The sequence below is a fragment of the Sardina pilchardus genome, chromosome 12, assembly GCF_963854185.1.
Source record: "Sardina pilchardus chromosome 12, fSarPil1.1, whole genome shotgun sequence".
Taxonomy (NCBI): Eukaryota; Metazoa; Chordata; class Actinopteri; order Clupeiformes; family Clupeidae; genus Sardina; species Sardina pilchardus.
In genome coordinates this window covers 11,952,282-11,974,757 of record NC_085005.1, presented here as the reverse complement: position 1 = coordinate 11,974,757, position 22,476 = coordinate 11,952,282, and the positions used below count along the sequence as shown (strand labels likewise).

General features: G+C 41.7%; 2 protein-coding genes across 2 annotated transcripts; one reads left to right on the top strand and one right to left on the bottom strand.

Moving 5' to 3' along the window:
- Nucleotides 1-639: 639 nt before the first annotated feature.
- On the bottom strand, nt 640-1,644 carry LOC134098348 (trace amine-associated receptor 1-like). The gene has a single exon (XM_062551380.1). The coding sequence runs from the start codon at nt 1,615-1,617 to the stop codon at nt 640-642; it is 978 nt and encodes a 325-aa protein (XP_062407364.1). The 5' UTR covers nt 1,618-1,644.
- Nucleotides 1,645-19,992: 18,348 nt separating this feature from the next.
- On the top strand, nt 19,993-21,942 carry zgc:153157 (uncharacterized protein LOC751674 homolog). Its single transcript, XM_062550855.1, has one exon. It carries the CDS (start codon nt 20,277-20,279, stop codon nt 21,312-21,314), a length of 1,038 nt encoding a protein of 345 aa, XP_062406839.1. The 5' UTR covers nt 19,993-20,276; the 3' UTR covers nt 21,315-21,942.
- Nucleotides 21,943-22,476: the final 534 nt, after the last annotated feature.

Here is a 22,476-nt window from a genome sequence, read left to right as displayed (position 1 = left end):
GGGTAAGACTACTCAGCAAGGAACTAGTATATACACTAAAAATTAAAGGTGCTTAAATGGTTCTTTAAATCTCTTGATGGCTCCACGGAGAGTCAAAACTCTGTGAGAGTATAGTGCATTTTGACCCACATGACATTAGCAGTTGAAAATAATGATAGTAAAAAAAGACATTTGTACAAAATCAGTTGCATGGATGTACTAAAGCGTTGCTATTTGTTGAGGATGGGGAGAAACTGCTTCAACTATGTACATAAGTGATGAGAGGACATGGAGTTTGAACAAACACAGTTTTGAGAATTTAAATTCTGATCTGAGAGATGCACCAAAGCAGTAAAAAGCTGTAAAATGAATTTCCCTGTATTGGGAATTTCGTGTTTGCTGACAGATTGTGAAGCAATGATGAATGACTGCTGTATTTTTTTTCCCGGAGTTAAAGCATGCTCTATAATTCAAAATTGTTGGCAACCTATCATTGTTAAAAGACCCTAGGAAGTCCTAACACACTAGCACATGAGCAAAATTCAGGAAAAAACAAATTTAGGGACTGTAGCATGCAAGAGCATATATTTAAACATGCTTATATGTAACCAAATCATTTTAGTCATAGAATATAACACAATGAGTAAATGAGTACCCATTTTATAACAGTCTCTTTAGTATGATTCTGAAGTGTTTTCTAAACCAAGTATGGGAGATGGCGTAAATGATGGGGTTAAACATAGAGTTTAAGTAGGCAAGCCACATTAAAATCTGATATAAAAGTGCAGGTATGGAATGCCCTACTATCGGATCTACAATATTGCATATAAAAAATGGAGTCCAACACAACATGAACACACTAATGACAATTCCAAGTGTCTTTGTGGCCTTATAATCCATTTTAATCACATTGTGTTTGCCACTTCTGACTTGTCTGTTGGTCTGATGGATGATGTTAGCTTGTCTTATTGCAATGACTAAAATCCTGAGGTAAATGCTTGACATGATAGTCAATGGGATGAAATAGAAAACAAAAAAGTACGAGACACCTATCTCTTTTTCATGTAAGGCCGAGCATCCTCCTATGCAGTCAGAATCAGTGCTTTCAGCGGCATGCTCCCCATCAGGGGAAAATGCTACTGCAGACCCAAAGATGGCAGACAAACCCCAGCTGACAGAGATCATAGTGAGTGCCACACATCTTGACATTCTGTTGTGATACTGCAGGGGCTGACTGATCGCAAAGAAACGGTCGATGGCAATACATGTCAGATGCAAAACTGAAGTACTGCAAAGAGTGATGTCAACACAGGCATAAAATTTACACAAAAAGTCGCCAAAGTACCAGCAGTTTTCCAAAGATTCAATCATGGTCGGAGGCATTACAGTAACACTCAGTAACAGGTCGGCCACAGACATGGAGCAAATAAGGTAGTTGGTGGGAGTTTGCAACTGCACAAAATGAAAAATAGTAACCATTACAAGCAGATTTCCCCCCACTGTGACAATGACTGTGGAAGTGAAGAGAAAATACAGTGGTATGCGGAGGGATAAAGGGTAGTTGGCTCGGATGCAGGAGCCATTCAGTCCTTCATAGCAGAACTGCACTCTCGGAACTATAGAAATGTTCATTTTCATGAATCTGTTCAGAAAAAAAGGTTTTAACTATTTCAGTAGTATTTTAACAATATAAAGCAGGACAGTGCCCCCTTTTAAGAGGTAAAACACTGAATCTCTTTGTCACTTATTTGATTTAGGAGAGGACATAATGAGAAATATGAAAGTCAATCAATAATAACATTATCACATACTTCCTTATCTTACCTTTTCTAGTCTTATCACTAAGCCTTTGAAAGCATTGGGTAGGGGTTTAGAAGTGTAAGTGTGTTTCCTCCCAGTGTCCACATTTATACTGCGGCAAATTCAAAACGTTGTCTTGAGGCTCATTTTTAAACCAATCAGACATTAGGATTTTCCGAATGACTTCAGCTCTCCATTGCATAATTTAAAGAATGAAACATGCGAATACACAATTTATACAATTTCTTTACAATTAGTGAGCATAGTGATACCTCTATACAATACAATTTTTTTTTTACAAATATTACATAATAATTTTCAGTGTTAAAGAGCATTCACTTTAACTTTTTGAAAGCTGTTCAAACAACTCACAATAAAGGGAGACATGAGAGAGTGACATTTCTTCAGTAAATTTACATGAGAGAATCGCCAAAAAGCCCATTATATTTTACGTCATGGCAATGTTTTTTTTTTTAAATTTTTATATCCAACACAACTTGTTATGTCAGCTTTATACCACTGCTTGGTCAAATTTCCTATTGTGATGCGCTGTTTGGAACGTGCATTATTTTTCTATATACCGCACGGCTATGAAGTAGTTCCCTACTTTTGGGCTTATTACACTTGAATATTAATTTGCCAATGTCAATGTAACGGTAAAAACAACAACGTTGTATCTAAGACAGCGCCAATATAAACGGAAATGATAGTAGCAGTGGTATAAGCGGGATAATCAACTCCGCGCCCTGTGCGTTTATAGGAAAATAATGCCTGCGGCGTCGGGTCCTTATTACCACTTTATTATTTATTATGCATTATTTTATAAACGCACGGCGCGTCGTTGATTATCCCTTACATATTACAAGGGCCATTGTCCCAGGGAGCAACTCGGGGTTGAGTGCCTCGCTCAAGGGCACAACGGTTGAAGTTGGGAATTGAACCCACAACTTTTCTGGCTGCATGCTATCCTTAACCACTGTGCTACCACCGCCCCATCACTAGACATGGCCACTCAAATCTACAATGAGTTTCAACTGAAAGACACACAAAGTTATGTTTCTCTTTCCAAATAATGACTGCTGAAAAAAAGATTGCTGCCATTGGCAATGGTATTTACACACTTATTCACATCTTTCACATCATTCAACAAGTAGTTCATTCACTTATGTTATTGACAGTACAACCACATCAAAATAACATCACTCCTGGAACAAATTTACACTGGATGAATTTGGCCCAAAAACTTTACCAAACAAGATCATTTTGAATGCTTTTCTAAACCAGCTGTAAAACAGTGCATATACAATTGGGTTACAGGTTGAATTGAAATAACCGATCCACACAACCATGTCAAATACCAAAGGTGGAATGGAATAACCAATAAATGGATCAATTATGTTACAAATGAAAAATGGCAGCCAGAGGGACAAAAATACACCCATGATGATGGCAAGTGTTCTGGTGGCCTTCCTCTCCATTTTGGAGGCAGAGGTCCCTTTCATATTGTGCTTGTCTTGAATTGACCGAGCTTGTTTCTGTGCAATGATGTAAATTTTTGCGTATATGCTCAGCATTATGACTCCTGGAATGTAAAAGGAAAGAACAGAAGATAAAGCCCCAGACAGTCCGCCTTGAAACAAAATGCAAGCTCCTTCACAATAGAAGTTGTTGTAGAAGAACTCCTCATAGCCCATAATGTTGAGCTCAAGGAAAATCATCCCAAATCCAACAAGGCCAGGGACACTCCAGCTGATAAAGATCATGACCATGGTCACAGAGGGTGTTATGGTGGTTTGGTAGCGTAGTGGGTGACAAATAGCGTAATATCTGTCAACAGCAATGAAAGATAGATTCAAAATGGATGCATTGCAAAGCATCACATCAATGCTCGAGTGAACCTTGCAATACAAATTACCCAAATACCAGCAGGTTTCCACAGAGCGCACAATGCAAGGTGGCATCAGAAAGGCACCCACAAGCAGGTCGGCCATAGCCAACGACACGATGAGATAATTGGTTGGAGTACGGAGCTGTTTGAAATGGACCACAGTAATGACCACCAGTAAGTTCCCAATCACCGTTAGCAGAACTGTGGTTCCAAAGAAGATGTAAAGGGGCACACGAATCGCCACTGGATAGATGAACCTAGGACAGGAGCCATTCACAGATTCATAGCATAGAGGAACTGCACCTCTGTTGTCCGGATAGGTTTGGTTCTTCCCTGCCATCTTATCTGATCACATAAAAAAGAATGTAAAAAAGAATGTAAGACATTCAAAACCGCACTATTAAACATGTGCCATACAGTGAAGGGATGCCATAGGCCTACATGATACACAAATACTTCACAGCACATACCAGTACTATTCATCATCAATGATACATTCAATTTTCCCAGTTGTCCTGCAAATGTGGACAATGTCCATCATAAATACCAGATAACTCAATTTCAGATAAGAATTCAATCTCAATTTTTCTCGATTAAAAAGTTTCTATATCAAAAGTAATTATTGTGTTTAAATGTGTTTTTATAAAAAAAATAATCCAAGAAAACAAACAGGTTGTCTCTTACCGTGTGGTCGGAACGTTTCGACAACTCCAAGTGATAAAGACTCATATTTATCGTTGTCATCCAGGGGCTATTGTCCGGAGCGGTTTCACACTCTTGCCCAGTTAAACAGCCCTGTCCCTTGGGCATGCCCCTGGTGTTAATTAACCCCACACTCTTGGTCATTAATATCTTTGGATTAAATGGAGTATTGTTGTTTATCTATTTTACAGCATGATCAGATATGTATTGTTTCTTACGTTACGGTCAGATCCTCATTTTATAAAATACTATTGCGGTATATCATAACACACTGTTCTGTGTTCCTCTACTGTTGCATGATGAACCACCACGTTTGTTACTGTGTCCTGGGTTCAGTTAATTTGACAGAATTCTAAGAAAAATATCTGAAATATGTGAGCATTAACAACTGCCATCGGTTAAAATGGAAGGCCCAAGGTCATATACTGTAGTGTGTGAATAAGGCCTAATTGGGGACAGTGGAGAAGTGGAACTCACTCTAAATGAACAATCCATGTGCACAGCAACTACAGAGACTACAAAGACTCACTCACACACTCCAGTTGTACCAGTTTACATTTGGTTTTGGAATGGCTTTTGGGTGATCTTGGCCCATATTCAGAGAGAGTGACAGATAGAGAGATGGGGTTGGATCAGGATACCGATATCGTTGTGCAGCAACAGTTTAGAGTGGCCTTATTTTATTCATACAGTTTTTTTTGTCGTACTCCAACCACTTGTATTCTTATATGTTTTGTTTGTCAAAAGCACTCTGTAGGCATGATTGCATGATTCCTTACTATATGCACTTTCCTACCAGTGAAAATCACCGGGTCACAGCAGGGAATGAAATGATTTGTTGGGCTGTAAATGAGAAAATAAACAGTAATAAAAATATAAGGTATGCAGTATGCACACATACTTTGTAGAAATGTGAAGAATATGGAGATTGTATTTATGTATAGAGATTGAGAACGTGATGTAAAACGCAACGCATTTTGGGAATCAGTGGCCCAAGTTGTTTTACTGACGTGCGGGAACAACGAAGTGCAGTTGTCGAAATGTGGTTTACCTTCTGTGTTACAAAATTCAATAGAGTAACATGAAGCTTATCTTTTATCATTTTCCAGCGTGGAAAAATAATAGGGCCTACACACCATGTTTCAGAGGTGACAAAAAGGCGAGGAATGGCATGGATAGCAGCAGTAAGGAAGCGTAAGATTATGTTCTGGTTTTCACACAATTTTTTCACGCTAAGTATTCATTATTATCATGCCAGATCATAGGCCCAGAACACTAGTTTACATGGGCTGGCATCAGGCGAGCCAAACATACCCATAATTCTTTGTGTTTTGATGACGTTGGTCACATGTCTTGGCGATCTCTATAGGTAGCAGCATCATACAATATTATTATATTTTTTATTTTCGGTAACACTTGAATATCAGTGAACCCTAATCCTAACCTAACCCTAATTTGTTATGACAAAAACCAAATGACACTTAATGACAGAAGCATTATGTGATAAGCGTTTATGACTTGTTCATAATGTCTATGATAGTGCTTATGACAGTGTCATGTCACCTTTATGTAGAAACCTTTAAGCAAAGTGTTACCTCTTTCTCTAATTATGATTTTTGGTGTAGTTTCAGCAGGAGGTTCAGTTTAATGTTGAAATTCAGTGCTGTGTTATCATGGGGCAATGTTAGCATTTTGTGCACTGGTCAGATATGGGAGAAGGCCAAATTTAAGGACTAAAACAGAAAGAGAAGAAAAGTTCTCATCTAATTGAGTAGAAAAAAGTTGTGTAATGATGTAAGCTTATGTCCTTTCCAAGTCAGTCAGTCAGTCAGTCAGTCGAAAGCCAGACTCCCTCAGCACCCTCTCACACTTACCTGAGCAGTGGGATTCATTACCTCCTCACAGGCAATCAGGGGTGTTAAAAACCTGTTTGTAATGCTCGGTGTTTACTTACACCTGCCGAAAGGAACATACCTTTTCCGCACTCTGTTTTAGTTCAGTTTCACATACAAAACAAAAGTGAATCCCTTGACAGTGTTATTAGTCTGGCTCGACCCTAATGTGTTGTGTAATGTGTACAGTGCTTGATTGCATCATTAAGGCCACAATATGTCATTGAATGGATTACTGAACCTTAGTGGAACATTGTTAAATGTTTGCAAATGTGTAAGATTAGCCTGTAATATTTAATAGTCATATGCCATAATTCATTTCCAAAGTTTAATTCAAAGTTATATTGTTTATTTAACTATTTTCCAGGAAGAAGGGGTGTATAACATACCCCATGCATTATAGCCTTGTAACGTAATGTGATGATAATAAGATGAAAACATATATCTATCTGTGAGAGATGGTAGCGCAGACGCTAAGGTGTTGGGCTAGCAAAAATTGTGGGTTCAATTCCAGCTTCCACTGTTGTGCCCTTGAGCAAGTCACTTAACCATGAGTTGGTCTGGAGAATGGCCCTTGTAATATCCTTGTAAGCAAATAAGTCCTTATTCATGGTTTCATCAGGCCCCTTTCCACAGGTGTATTAATCAAGCACCATGCAGTCTGCATTCATAATCTATGAACCTGTTCACACTAGTCATTAGAATGCGTCTTGGGCAAATCTGATTGCAAGTGTCTTGTTCTAAAGACTGGTGTGCACAATGACCAAAACGGTTTGGAATCAGATTGTTCTTAACCACATGTGGAGGTGGTTTAAGACGCATGTATCCACATATGTTCTGTAGTGTGAACGTTCAATACGTCCTTATGCGTCTTCGTCCATGATGGTAGACCAATAGATAAACATTCTAAATTCTAAAGTTACATTCTACAGGTAAATCCGAATGCAAGTGATCAGCTGAGACGCATATTAGAATACTGGTGTGAACGAAATGCGTCTTGGCTGATCACTTGCAAGTATATAAACTATAAGTGCTTGATTTTATACACCTGTGGTAAGGGACCCATGAATAAACAAGTCCTCTCACTCAGCAGCCATCTTCGTAACCCACTTTGGGCAGTTATTGGGCAGCTATAAGTTATTGGGCAGCTATAAGTGAATGGGAGAGTACAACGAGAGCACAACAGTCACATAAGAGATCAGATCCTCCGTCTTGCAGCAGGTGCAGTTCCACATATGGGCAGCAAGCTGTCAATCTTCCCTGACTTCACAACAGAGGTTGCTAAAAAAATGTGTGCTGTTCATTCCTGTCAAGAAGGTATGATCATCCAAGATTAAAGTTTGATCTTTTCTTCTGAGAATTGCACTGCATTGGGCACTGTCAATAAATTTACTGATCCTACAACTAGACTCACCACACAAGTCTATACTTCAAACACATTTTGATTGGAACATGAATGGAATTGAAACATACTTTTGACTATTAAACCCGGCGAAGATTCAACACATTTGCAGTCATTCCCGTTGTCCACGCGCCGCTTAAAAAGGTGATTTCTCCTCTTCTGGCATATCGTGACTTGAGAACCATGTCAACTTTGGATGCGGTTATCTTAGCGATATAGTTTGTGTAATACCGCCGATATACATGTCGTTTATGGCCGTTCATGTGAGCAGCACAATAGCTTAATTTTGTAAATGTTACCGAAGTGACTGGTTTCGCTTTGCAGGGTCACATTTACATTAGATCCCAAAAAGGTTGGGCCAATCAGCGACGAGAGAGAATGGCATTATACCAGAGACTATCTAATGAGGGCACACATTAGAAATCCTCCACAGAAATGCATGGGGTTAATTCATCATGCCAATGTGTCAGTTGTCAGCTACACATATCCTGCCCTTACTGCAATGTAAGTAACCCTTACATATGTCTCCCCATTCACTTGAATGAGGAAGTACATTACCAAGATGGCCGCTGACTGGAGGGACTTGAGCGAATTAGCCTAGAAAAGGGTCAAAGGTGGAAGTAAATATAGCGGAAGCATATTTGGTATCATTTTAATCGTAATTGTCTGTAGATTAAGAATTGTTGGTGCCTACAGCGTAGATTTGTACCGAAAAACCACTATAGGGCTTTGAATGGAGCATGGTACAATGACTTTTGGGCCAAAAACGTATGGTACCACATCTTGATAATAGCTGATATCTCCTAAGCCAATTGAAAGATATTCTTCAAACTTGGTGTGCTTACCCACTATAAGTTGTCAAAGAGCTGGAAACACAATTTAGGTCTTGAGGTCAAAAGTCAAGGTTACAATGGGTCACACAAATAACTCATATGCAGTATTTGGTTCATATCTCCAAAGCAGACTGATGGATCTTCAGTACATTTATTGTCTATAAGTTAGATGAACTTAGGGACTCAGGGCCATAGGGTAAAGGGTTAAGGTCAGTTTCATCCCCTGACATACAAGGTTACAGACGGTGGAGACATGCTAATCAACATGCCATGTTCAATTCAATTACTGAATACTGTAAAATGCAAAGTGAAAATATTTTTTATGTTGTACAACATAGACTTGGTTGTTTTTGACCTGGGGAGTCCCTATCTGCAGCACAATAAGTTTAATACCCCTCTGTATATACAGTGATGATCAAAATTGTTGGCAGGCTCTCATGCTCAAGTTGACTAAAAAGAGGAATATAAAATCATCTTTTGGAAATTGGATTTTTTTTTTGAAATATCCAACCTTTAATGACACCAATCATTAAAGAATGATTGTGAAAGAATAATGTATAATAAATAAATAAACGTTCATCCTTAAAATGCAGGGGTCATAAATATTGGCACCCCTATGTTAAATTCCTATAGAGACAGGCAGATTTTAAAAGCAAGTTATTTCTTGGATCCAGGATACTATGCATCCTGGTCAAGTTCCCTTGGCCTTTGAAGATAAAATAGCCCCACATCATCAAATACCCTTCACCATACCTAGAGGTTGGCATGGTGTTATTTCAGTTAGCCTATTAGCTGGTTAGATGCTCATTGAGCTCAATGCAAATCAAACCAGCTAATACTTATGACCCCTGTATTTTAAGAAAGAACATGTATTTCTTTATAATACATTATTCACTCAAGAAAATTGTTGTCCTTAAAGGTTGAGGATATATCTTTATATACACATATATATATATTCACCTAAGGCATTAAGATTCATTTCCAAAAGATGATTTTATATTCCTCTTTTTAGCATAGGTGCCAACACTTTTGATCGTCACTGTAAGAATAAACAATCTGATTGTAATTACTGTAGGCAAATGTACTCAGCAGTTACATAACAGTGAAATACTTCCACTAGCATAGTCATGACGTGACCAATATCTCTTTCAATATTGCCCAAGCAGTCCTTTCCACAGTACAAGCAGTGCTACTTTCAGCTGTAAATCAAATCAAATCAGGGTTATTGGCCAACTTGATAAATGATAGCTTTCTGTGCTGTTGTGACTTTCCAGAACTTAGTACACTGAATAGTTCTTCAGAAGGCTAGATAGTTCCCAAAATAAATAACCTTTTCCCACCATTTATTCACGTGAATGGTTCTTCACTACAGTGGAAGGTTCTTTGTGTAGGCCTTGTGGTTCTCAAAGGGCTTTTCATTCCATTTTGGTTCATGTGAGTGTAACGGATGCCAGCTAGTTAGCTGTGCTTGTCTCACTCCCTGACGCCTCATGAACGCTGCTGGCATGAAAGCTAGTAGCCTGGGCTCTTATCAGGATTGTTAGCGTGCTCGACTCCTGATCCAAGGATCCGAAGACTGAAGCATGCAGAGGAGCTAAACACACACCCACACACACACACACACACACACACACACACACACACACACACACACACACACACACACACACACACACACACACACACACACTCACTGTCTCACACACACATAATTTATAAACGGACACACTAACATGCGCACACGCACACACACCCACACCGCCACACAAAAAGCCCATAAACCCATGCCTCACCTATATGAACATAACGCTGGATCTGGAGGATGAGAGCATTTCAAATTCTCCTCACTTTCCTACACAGGAACAGATAACACAGAAGAGGTACACACTAAGGCAGGAGGAACAGATAAGGCAGGCAGGAACAGATAAGGCAGGCAGGAACGGATAAGGCAGGAGGAACGGATAAGGGAGGATTGGATCAGGCGGGAGGATCGGATAAGGCGGCAGGAACGGCTCAGGCAGGAGGAACGGATCAGGCGGGAGGAACGGATAAGGCGGGAGGAACGGATAAGGCTGACCAACCTCTTCTCGCCATCGGCACCTTTTAGCAAATCCTTTTCCCTGGCCAGCGCAGGGCTATGAGGATAAGTAAGAGGCCCCGTTCCCGCACCTTGGCAAGTGTTGGAGTGATCAGTTCCAATGGAGGGAAAGCAAAGAGTAGGACGTGTGGCCACTGGCGTGCCAACGCATCTTTCCCTAATGGAGCGTTCCGATTGTCCATGGAGAAAAACATTGGACATTGCGCACTCTCTCCGGAGGCGAATGAATCCACCTTCATCCAACCATTCCGCAACCAAGTCTGAGACACCACATCACTGTGGAGTTTCCAGTCCGCCACAAGTTCTCAATGATTTATGTTCAAAGGTCGCATTTGTGTGTCCCACAGCCAGTTAATCAGCCTGCCCTCGTGAGTTGCTCTCCCGTCCGTCGTCACCACTTTCCTGTGTAGGACGGCGCCCATCAAGGTTCCCTCTGTGAGGAAGAGTGGGTGTTTCCAGGGCTGCAGCATTAGCAGACTGCTTTGATTGCGACGCGGCAATGGCTGTGACACGAGGGGTTCAATCCCAGCGATGCCACTCATTTGAGACCCGTTGCACTGAGAGGCGCGCTCGCAGAACGCTTTGCTCCCAATTTATTCTGAAACCCAGTAACATTAAGTGCTCCATTATGAGAGCCATGTGTTGCCGCGCTCCCTGGCACGAATGCGCAGCCACCAGGTAGTTGTTGATAATAGTAGCCAGACGTAAATCCTTATTCCGGAGCAGCGCGATAGCCGCTTCAGTGATCTTCACGAAGATATGAGGGCTGAGTGCAAGGCCAAAGTCACTCTTAGGCCTCGCCTCAAAAGGCGAACCTGAGAAACGTTCTGTGGAGAGGATAGACGTAAGAACGCATCGGTTAAATCCACCAAGGTGAACCAATCGCCTGCGCGAATGAAGCGCATCAGTGCGTCGTTGGTTAGTATTCTGAACCTGTACTTCCTTAAGTATCTGTAGCATGTATTGTAGGTCTAATATTGGGGCGCAAACCCCCTCCTTTCTGTGGAATCAGAAAATACCTTGAGTAAAAATTGTCATGGCTCTGCTTGATAGGGACTACTTTGATCGCTCTCTTGTTTAGCAGGGAGGTTATCTCCCCCTGCCGGTGTGGCTTGAGGAGGGGAGAGTGCCTGGCTGGACTTGGCGCCTGTGCCGCTGCATCGGTGAGCGTCTGCCTGGGTGCTTTGGGAGCTTTCTGGAAAGGCATAGCTACAGCGCTTCACCGTTCCGTTTCTGCATAGTGGCCACGGCTGGTCCAAAGAGGCCTTTGGGGTCCACGGGCACATCTAGCAGCTGGGTCTTTTTCTTTTGCTAGCTCTCTATCTCTTGGGAGACCATGAGGGCCATAGCCCGCACTGCACACCTGTGTGTCTGTGACCACACACACTTGGTCCCATACAGCAGACTGGTTGGGAGAGGATGAGAGGTCCTCCTCCAGCTTGGCTTGGTAGGCCATGAGCAGGGATGAGGCGTTGAGAGCTCTCACCACCGACGCCACAGTTTTGTAGCTTTTCTCAGTCGTGTCGGACTGGAAATCGTCGGGTAGAGCTTTGAGCCTTCGGGAGCATTTTTCCCTTCATAGCGAGAGGATACAGTCTCTTTCTGGGCCTCTGGCCAAACGTTGTAAAGACCCACGCTCGCGGCTTCGTCAGCCTCGGTTGCACTGTTATCACTTTTCACGCCGCACGGGTGATTACCCTAAGTGGCTGGGAGGACTAGGTCGCTATCCTCATCCCCGAGGGAGCGTAGGTTGATGGAGCCAACCTCCAAGGAGAGTTCAGCTTCGCTGTCAGACATAGGCGATAGACCATCGAGCTGGTCGCCTCAGCTATAGCGCCCTGTCCTCCAGTGCCAGCCGGCTCCTGGATAAGGGTTGCTGACTCGAGGGGATGGAAATCATCCACTCCCAGCAAGGGGTCGCCGCCGGTGAGGCTAGGTAGACATGCTAGCCTGCGTTTTCAAGACCGGAGGGAAAGACGGGCGCAGTGTTCACACACTCCTAGGGATGTTATCGCGCTTTGGGTTGGGTGTGTTGCAGACCTAGACATGCTTCACACACCTGGTGGGTGTCAGCAGCCAAAACCTTATTCTTATTCCCACACAAACACGTCTTAGCTAGGGCTTGAGTTGAAGTGTAGGGTATAGAGCCTGACCTCAGAGCTTCCGTCATTGGTGGATTTTCTCGGCCTAAACATTTAACCTCATTAGCGCAAACTTCCTCTGGCAAAGCGCATGGCTACCCGGCATCTTCAGTCATGCCAAAACGTAAGTGCAAGTTCACTGACGAATCAAAACAGTCAAAACAGAACCTGATGCTGCTCGGATGAAAGCATACATTTATTTAGCAGATTTTCATTGTTATGTACTAGACTGTGCGTGCAACTTTACCAAACAGTGTAAGCCCCCTCACCTTGGCCCGCTTTCTCTTGCTCTCTTTATCTCTCTCGTGCACGCTCAATGGACACCCGCCCCTCGGCGTGCACATTTAATCCAAATAAAACATTCACAATCGTGAAAGCGATGCCGCATAGAAGACTACTTGCTAAAGTATTGTTAAATCCGGTTAGCATCACCAGCATGCTGTACACCTGTGATTAAAACTCTTGCATTTAAGTTGACTGATCATCTCAATAGGCTACCAATGTTGTCCAACTCCAATACTCAAAAGGACTTGTACCAAGGAGAAATAGTATCAGCCTACCTTGAAACTTAAACACACATGGGGAAACTGAACAGTCCAACCAGTAGACTATACCCAGATAGCAAAACTACACTGGGACGGAACTGGGCCACATCTACCACAACATTCGGCACGGATCTGCATAATGGACCTGATCCGGCGTCCAAACGCACATCGGTCCAAAATTGTTTTGGATCCTTTTGACGGATCTGCGGCAGATATGAACTTGCACTCGTCCAGGTCCGTCCCAGATAGCAAAACACACCTACCACGACATCCGGCACGGATCTGAATAGTGGACCTGATTCAGCGTCCAAACGCACATCGGTCCAAAATTGTTTTGGATCCGTTTTACTGATCTGGTGCTAATAAGGGCTAAGATTGCTCCCAACAAACAAGACAACGTCCCGGCGATGATTCAGAGCATTTTAAAGAACGTATTTCTCACCGCGACGTAAAAAGAGGAAAAATCTAATTATCTCGACTTTCACCCAACTTATTTTTGTGCCGTTTAGCTTTCCCCTCCCCCAAGTAGTTCTGTCACGAATATCATGGCGTGCGGTAATTAGTAATGAACGTGAAACACCTGTCATTATCTTTAAGCAGACATTAGCCTACAGCAATGATTAGCAATTACGTGCATTGATTGTATATATGATATTACTTTGACTTACCTGTTTATGCGACTTGTTGAATGATGATCACGTCCAGCTGATTAGATAGCTTGATAGTTAGCTGGATATTTATACTCGGTTAGGTCTGATACTTTCACGACCACGGTGTATTTTCCCCCTAATAAAGTACTAAGTCAATGGTCATATCTAGTAGGCCTAATGTTATTGTTCAAAACATCAGTGGAGTAGGTTAGCCTATAAGCTAAGTCCCAACCATATTGTTTCAAAATTCAAAACTAATATTTGCAATGCATGCTGGGAAGCAAACCTCAACAAAGTAGGCCTACACAAAATATAATTAAAGTTATCAGAGAATGTTTAGGTTATATTTTATATCTAAACCATGAGGTTTATAAAGACATAAAATTGTGATAAGCAGTAGCCTATCCTTAATTCTTCTGCAAAGTTTTTTTTTATAGTGGTGACCAGTTGGGGATGTTGTGAATGTCTGCCTAAAGTCATATGTAATATGGGACCTGTATTGCAGATCCGTAGCCTACCACACAAAAGAAACGGACCCGTAGGCTACAACACATAGCCTAAGAGGCGGAACCGCATTGCAGATCCGTACCACACAATAAGCGGACCCGTACCACACACAAAGTACCACACACAAAAAAGTATATATTCTATTCTAAGAGGCCGTACCACACACACAAAAAAGTATATATTCTATTCTAAGAGGCGGAACCGTAGGCCTATTGCAGATCCGTACCACACACAATAAGCGAACCCATACCACATACAAAGCACCACACACAAAAAAGTATATATTCTATTCTAAGAGGCCGTACCACACACAAAAAAGTATATATTCTATTCTAAGAGGCGGAACCGTATTGCAGATCCGTACCACACACAATAAGCGAACCCGTACAGGTTCGCTTTTGTGTGTGGTATGGATCTGTCATACGGGTCCGCTTATTGTGTGTGTAGGCCTACGGATTTGCAATACGGGTCCGCTTATTGTGTGTGGTACGGGTCTGCTTCTTGTGTGTGGTACGGATCTGCAATAGGGCTCGGGCACACGCCTTGCATTCTAGGAATATAGCCACCATGTTGGTAGCGTACCGAACGTAATATCCATTCATTCAGACGCAGAAGACAAGAAGCAGAAATATAGTATTAGCGATTCTCTTCCTCTTGCGATCGTGGGTTGCGCGGTTACACCCAACTACACAGCACCAAGAAGGCAAAAACTAAGTAACAGGAACACACTAATAGGTGGGAGTAAATCCATAGTAATCCATAGTAAACTAAGGAGTGAGGCTGCCAATATGGCTGTGCCCGTGAAGTTTTCACGTCATGATCCTGAGCCCTATTCATGGGTTTCATCAGGTCCCTTTCCACAGGTGTATACAATCAAGCACCTTAATTATCAATGCAGACTGCATGGTGCTTGATACACCTGTGCAAAGGGACCTGATGAAACCCATGAATACGGGTCCGCTTCATGTGTGTGGTACGGATCTGCAATACGGGTCCGCTTGTGTGTGTAGTACGGGTCTGCTTGTTGTGTGTAGTACGGATCAGCAATACGGGTCCGCTTATTGCGTGTGCTACGGGTCCACTTATTCTGTGTGGTACGGATCTGCAATACGGGACCGCTTATTAGGTGAGGTACAGGTCCGCTTATTTTGTGTTGTACGGATCTTCAGTACGGGTCCGCTTATTGTGTGTGGTACGGGTCTGCTTATTGTGTGTGGTACGGATCTGCAATACGGGTCTGCTTATTGGGTGTGGTAGGGGTCCGCTTATTCTGTGTTCTACGGATCTTCGATACGGGTCCGCTTATTGGGTGTGATAGGGGTCCGCTTATTCTGTGTTGTACGGATCTGCAACACGAGTCCGCTTATTAGGTGTGGGCTACATCTGGCCCACAGTCAGATACCGTAGGTCCGCTACATACGGATCTAAAGGCTTTCATGCGGATCCGGCCCAAAGGAAATTGCTATCTGGGTAAACTATAGCCAATGCTTCTCTTTGTTTACAATATTTTGAGACGTGGAGTTGTAACATAGTAGGCTATAATCTGTATAAAATGTTCACCTTCCACCAGCTGCTGCATATAATGGTTATTTATTGTTGAGGCAGAGTAGCAGTAAAATCTTTTACTTTTTATTTGTTGGTAACTATGTTAATGTTGATGACTGGCAGTGAGTTCTTATCAATAACTTTATTGTTTTATGTTTTTTTTTTTTCCTGAAAAATGCTTGGTTTTCACCGAACCTGTTGGCTAGTCAAATTGTATTGTATCGATATCGAGATATCTGGCATGATTATCGAGATATGAAATTACAGTACCTCGTAAATAACTTATGTATTTTCATATTTTGTAGTGATTTAATCAGTAATTGTATAGTAACTGTCTGGAGGGAAGAACAGGAGAGAGAGGATACTGTACATCAGAATGCAGTACAGCAGGAAGTGGAGGTGAACAGTTCAGGGAAAGAAAAATGGTAAACATGGTTTACTTTCCAGTTATGTTACCCAGGGGTGGGGGGGTTTGGTGCTCACCTGTTTCGGGCGTCGGTCGATGGGCTTTGCTTTGCCAAAACTTTGACAACTAGCCGCCACTAATTCACATGTTCATAGGTGCATATGTGACCCCCAATTTGTAATGTTTGTGTGTTTGTACAAGAGTAATCAGAACAAGAGCAAGTAGCCTATTCTCACAGGCTGTTTTTCTCTCCAATACTGCACTGAAATACTGAATCTATGGACTGAAAGGCCTATCCGTGATCACAAAGTAGGCCCATTTACCAATTCAGTCATTTCCTTTTTTTTGTTAAAATAACCATATAGTGCAACATCTTTGTCTTAAATGTCTTGCTACCCGGTAAACCAATAAAGTGGCGCATGCATGGAACAGATCAGGCAGTGTCACAAAAACGCAGACATTAACGCACGCGCAGAACGGATCAGGCAGGCAATATGGATCTGGCACTGATACAGGCCTCAATGATCCATCACTGGCCTACCTTTTATATCCTTTTTGGATATGACGGCCACACAATAAGCCCAAAATTTGCCTTAGTGGGCCTAGCCTACAATAAGTGTCAAGATATGTCCTGCCATAGATATGTCCACCCAATAGATCCAACCATAAAGCCACTGAATTAACCAAAGAAGTTAGGCTATAGGTAAACTCAGCCTGATCTGCTTGAGATTGGGATTTCGCCCTGCAGCTCAGGCTAGAAACCTGCACATCTATCTCTCCTGCTTCCTGTCCATATTTGCTGGGTCCAATCACAAACTCGTTTATCCACCAGGGGCACCCGGATCATGGTCTGATTGATTGAAGGACTATCCAAGCGTACGGAGTCATTTGAACAATGCCCATTGATAATACCTCTTGTGCAGAAATAAAGCAATCTTAAAATAAAGAGCTTAGTATGGTGATAGCCAGACTACCAAGCAGTTACATTTCTACACCATTTTACCTTCAGAATTGAGTATATTCGAGTTTCATCTGACTTCTACTATCAACTTAACTTTCCATCGCTCAACCCTTATCTAACCATTGACTAATGCTGACACCAAGTGGTGAAATGCCATAATCATCACAGGCTTCTCTTGTGTCTTCTCTTACACCTGCTTGTTAGATAGATATGTGTCACTACTGTATGTTATTACTGAGAGAAATTTTAAGAACATTCGCTGCCTTAAAAAATACAGATAAAATCATGCACACTGATTGTTAACAATACAATAACCTAAAAAAAACATACTACGTCAGACTCACATCACATGTCTTTATTTCTGTTAGGTAGAGGACGGGTTCAAGGAGTTGCTACAGATGACCCTAGATGAATTCAACATTCAGGACCACTGACTGCTAAAAAAAGATGAGACGGGCAATCAGTGCTGGAGAGGGGCTCTCTCTCTCTCTCTCTCTCTCTCTCTCTCTCTCTCTCTCTCTCTCTATTTATTTACTGTTTTTTTTTATTTATTTATTGTAAATGTCTCTTTAATCTTTTTTTAATCTGAAATTAATTGAAATGTTACTCTTTTGTCCTGCCTGACAGGTTTTCAACTCTTCCTTGAGCTTTGAGCAGGATAAAATGGAACCAGTTGTGTCTGACATGCTAGAATTTTTAATGTAATTTTGCCTATAAGCTTTTGTAAAATTGCTCCTTTTCTTTAAACATACACCAGGGTTATTTCACATAAATTATAAGCCTTGAAGGTGAGAATGGTTGAATCATTTTTTGTACAATCCTTCTGTAAGTGTAGAGTTGTGGCCACCAAGTGGCGACAAAGACCTATCTCCAATTCAGCTGAACTGAATTGCTGAATCTGCTCAGAACACTTTCAAGGAGTAGACAGCACAGGGTTTTGAGGATGTGACATTGTCAGCAACTTTGGGTTTATGGTTTTCAAATTGGGCTGCTCGCTTTGTAGACCACAAGGTATTTGAGAGAAAATGAGGATGGAGAGGTTAAGTGTGGTAGCATGGTATTTGCCATTTAATGAGAGATGAATAAAAATAGAATAAAAGAGAATTTTAAATAAATGCATATGAAATGGAAAAGTGAAAATAGTTGCAAAAAAAACGAAACCAAATATTACTACACAGTTATCCTGTGCACTGTAGCAGTTCAGTCTAGGACTGGACTGATTTCACAAAATTATTGGTCAGATAAAATAAAAAGTAGAAAAATGCATTTCTACCCGTATCCAGCAGGAGATGGAATACTCAACATCATGTTGCAAATACAAATCCATTTTTCACTGCCCACCCCTAAAAGTCAGCTCATTTTGCTGTTGATCTGTCATTTTATGCAACTTTTCCTTGGAACTTTTCCTCTTTTTCCTCTCCTGGATGTTCTGACAACAATAGCCTAACTCCAGAGGTCAAATGGCTGGCGCTGTCCTCTATTATATCCAAGTGTAAAATACTCTACAATACTGTCAAGAGATGGAGAGAGAAAGCAAGAAAGAGGGGTTTGTTTGTCTTAACCACAGCTCCTACAATTCAATGTCACGTGTAAACTAATAATACGGAAACTCATTCGTAGGCCTACTCGGTTTCATACAAGACCGATTAAAGTGAATCTCTGTCATTTTCTGTGAATACAGAAGTCAAACAGTCCGAGGGAAAGATGGTGGTATTAGCCTACAACAGCTCATCAAATTGGCTGAAATTATTTAGGCTCTGTTGTTTCACTGGAGTGTTTTTGAGAGCACATGGAACAGACAGCAAGCGATCTTAGTTAGATAAAACCTAGTTTTGAGATCATTTGAATTTACTTCAACAAAATCTTAGCTGAAATAGCAGTGCACTTCAAGATGAATTAGATGTATCTTGGTTCTTATTTGTTTTCTGGGGTGGTCAGCAGATGTAGTTCACAGATAAGAGGAAATGGTGTTTTCATGGTCAGCTCCTCTGAGTTATCAGATGCACTTGTCCACAACAGGGGAAAGCAGAACAAACATGACATCTTACATGGTTACAATCAATTGTGTTTGAAAACAGTGTGTTTCAGAAGAGACTGAGATTGCCGATGTATTAGGCTATTTAAGTTTATAACACAAGTGATTTTCTTTCAACTAGCTATATTGGTAAGCATAGCAAGATACTATATGTCAAGATAAAAACAGAATATGATGGAGGAGAAATCTTCATTAAAGAGCCACCCAAGATGCAGAATCAAATAATTGTTAATGTTTTGACTTTTTAAGATAAATATTCTGCCAACAAATGTGCACGGATGCATCTTTGTAGGCCTACAGACCTTAAACGTGTTAACTGAGGCACAAAACACTCTTCATGTGAAGAATGTTAAGACATAGGTTATTGATTTGTGTTTTTGTAAAAAAAAAGATCCACGTCAGCTTCACGCAGAACGTCATAGCCTGGTCACTGGCAAGCCCTGCGTATACTGTGTAGCACCAACAGCAGCATGACTGCACCTGCAACGAAAATCCTGGCATTTGCAAGACGTTGACTGACGCCACAGATTATGTGGATTTAAAGGTCCGCCTCTCCTTTTGGGTCCGAAAGCAAAACAGCTGCCTCATTTGCTGAGTATCATTGGGGACGTCCATGTGTAGCCTATGCTGTGATCTAATTCAGCAAGCCCCACAGCATATCTTGCCAGACTGCGGAACCTATACACGGCCTTTTGTTTTTTGGTTGATGGAGATATCAGGAATGAGACGCACATGTTAAAGTAGTCTAAACCAGCTTAGTTTTTTTTTCTGTTGATACAAGTATAGACTGGCAGACGGGTTAGTGAGGTGAATGGAAGACACAACTGTATCTTTTAAGCTAAAAAGGAAATGTGATTTGTTGCATCGTTTTTTGGAATAATCGCAGGCATATATGTTCAAGTCGGGAGACGCAGAGCGTAATGCAAGAAATCGTGGCCAGATGAAGGACAGAGACTTCATGCCTAATATGGAGCGGGGGAAACCCGCCACATACACTGGGGACAAAAAGGCAAAAATGGCTGCGAAGACAAATAAAAAGTGGGTAAGACTGGCTACTGTCTTTGCGTATGTGCTATCGGTCTCTCTTGCTGCGATAATTCTGGCCATATACTACAGCCTTATATGGAAACCAACATCTGGCTTAGCACCATCATCGGGGGGAACAGATGCTCCGACGCCGACTATCGCTTCAACCATTGGGGTTGTCACCACTGGCATGACCGTCATCAGTGCTCCTCAAGAAAATCAGAGCAAAACCGAGAGCCCATTACATGGCTATTTTTTGACATCAGAGCGCACGGGTGCCCCTTCGGAATCGCTACCCCACAGGGAATCTACTTACGGAGGCCCGACCCCCATGCTGGAGGACACATTTCTAGAAACGCATAGTAATAGTGGAGCTGATGCGCGACATCCAACGACAAACAGGACACCCTCAGCAACAAAATCGGTACATGCAGAAATAGTTGAACGGCCGACAGAAAGCGCCACCAGCAAGCCAAACTCTGAGACGCACGTCACAGACAACACGCAGAACAAAGATATCTTGCTGTCGGATGTTTACTCCGATCCAACAACTGGGATTGAGGAGGGTATACTTGATGGTTCTGGGATGGAGGACCGCTCTCTCCCGGAATTTATTGTCTTGAATGCGCCAGAGCCGGTGGATTCAACGTCACCAACTGCAGGCTCACAAGAACCCATAGTCAGTGCCTCTTCGCAAACTGATGTCAGGTACACCCGTGGTCCTCTCCTCTCCACGGATACACAACTGGACATGACATTCTCAGAAGGCTCCGCTTATATTCCTCCGGACCTTCATGATGCAGACTATGCATCATCTCCTGTAACCTCTCAACCTGATAAGAAAACTCTCACGCATAGCATCAGCACTGGGACGGTTGCGGCCAGTGATGATGACAAGAACTGATTTAAGTGCGTGCCACAGTGTCTGCGGTCTCTCCTCAGTATTGGCGATTAAAGAGAGATTTGTAATTGTAGTTGATTAAAAACGGATTAATATTGACTGCATGATGGAGATTTGAGGCAGGACACCTGTGGACACGTAATGCGTAAAATAAGAATAGTTTTACACCGAAAAAGACAAAGCCATGCTTGACCTTCAATAAGGTCGTGAAATGATCACATTTTTTGGTCATATTTTTGTGCTGTAGCAAGAAGTCGCGTGAAAAAAAGAAACTTACTGCCCCACTCAGGTATGTGTAGGTATACAGTACTGTAAATAGTGGGAAAGTGTCATAAGTGGCCATAGAGAACTCAGCCCCCTTCGGCTCAGGCCTATGTCGACGTTTTAGCCAAATTATGTAGCATCGTTTTTATGACACAATGTGCAATTCATAGGAAGAGATGGAAATAAGTTCGTTTTAATAAGACATGTTCATTCTATACCCAGCATAAGCATATAGGCTCTGGCTTCAGCAATATTAATGTCATACAAGTTTCCTCAGAGCAAACCATGTCATCCAAATACCATGGTTGTAGTTGATCCATTATGTAGCTTCACTGTTTTTAGTATGTCATTTTGAGCAATGTTCTTAATAAAGACAAATGAGGAATAAAAGTAGATCATTTTTTATTTGCATTAGGTTGTAATTACAACACATCTGACAACACCAGAAAAAAATACAAATGACACCAGTCCAAGGAAGTCTTGCGTAGTGCTCGGTTAATTTCATCACATCATTCCTCTGATATGCCCATGTTCTGAATTTTACATTTTGATCAATATGTCATCTATTTGCAGAACATGGATAGACCTTCAGATACACAGATGACCATATACAGTGATTTTTTTTAATGCATTTTCATAGATGAACTAACAAGGCATGAATCCTCTAGGTTCCTGCATGCTCCAGTTTGATAACTGTGAGTTCAGAGTTTCTTTGTTTATTCTTCAGTTCACACACAATTTGAAGAGAAAGTAAACCAGTGGAAAAGTGGAGGTCATAAAAGGCATATTACACGTTTTGTCTAATGAAAACTGTCAGAATAAAAATGACCTCAGCCTGACACTCAGGCTGTAATTGTGGTCAGTGAGCAGGGCAGTCACTGGAGAGTTCACATGCTCCATG

Excerpts from the sequence above, each read along its gene's own strand:
- LOC134098348 (XM_062551380.1), bottom strand. The coding sequence starts at position 1,617 with ATGAAAATGAACATTTCTATAGTTCCGAGAGTGCAGTTCTGCTATGAA.
- zgc:153157 (XM_062550855.1), top strand. The coding sequence starts at position 20,277 with ATGTTCAAGTCGGGAGACGCAGAGCGTAATGCAAGAAATCGTGGCCAG.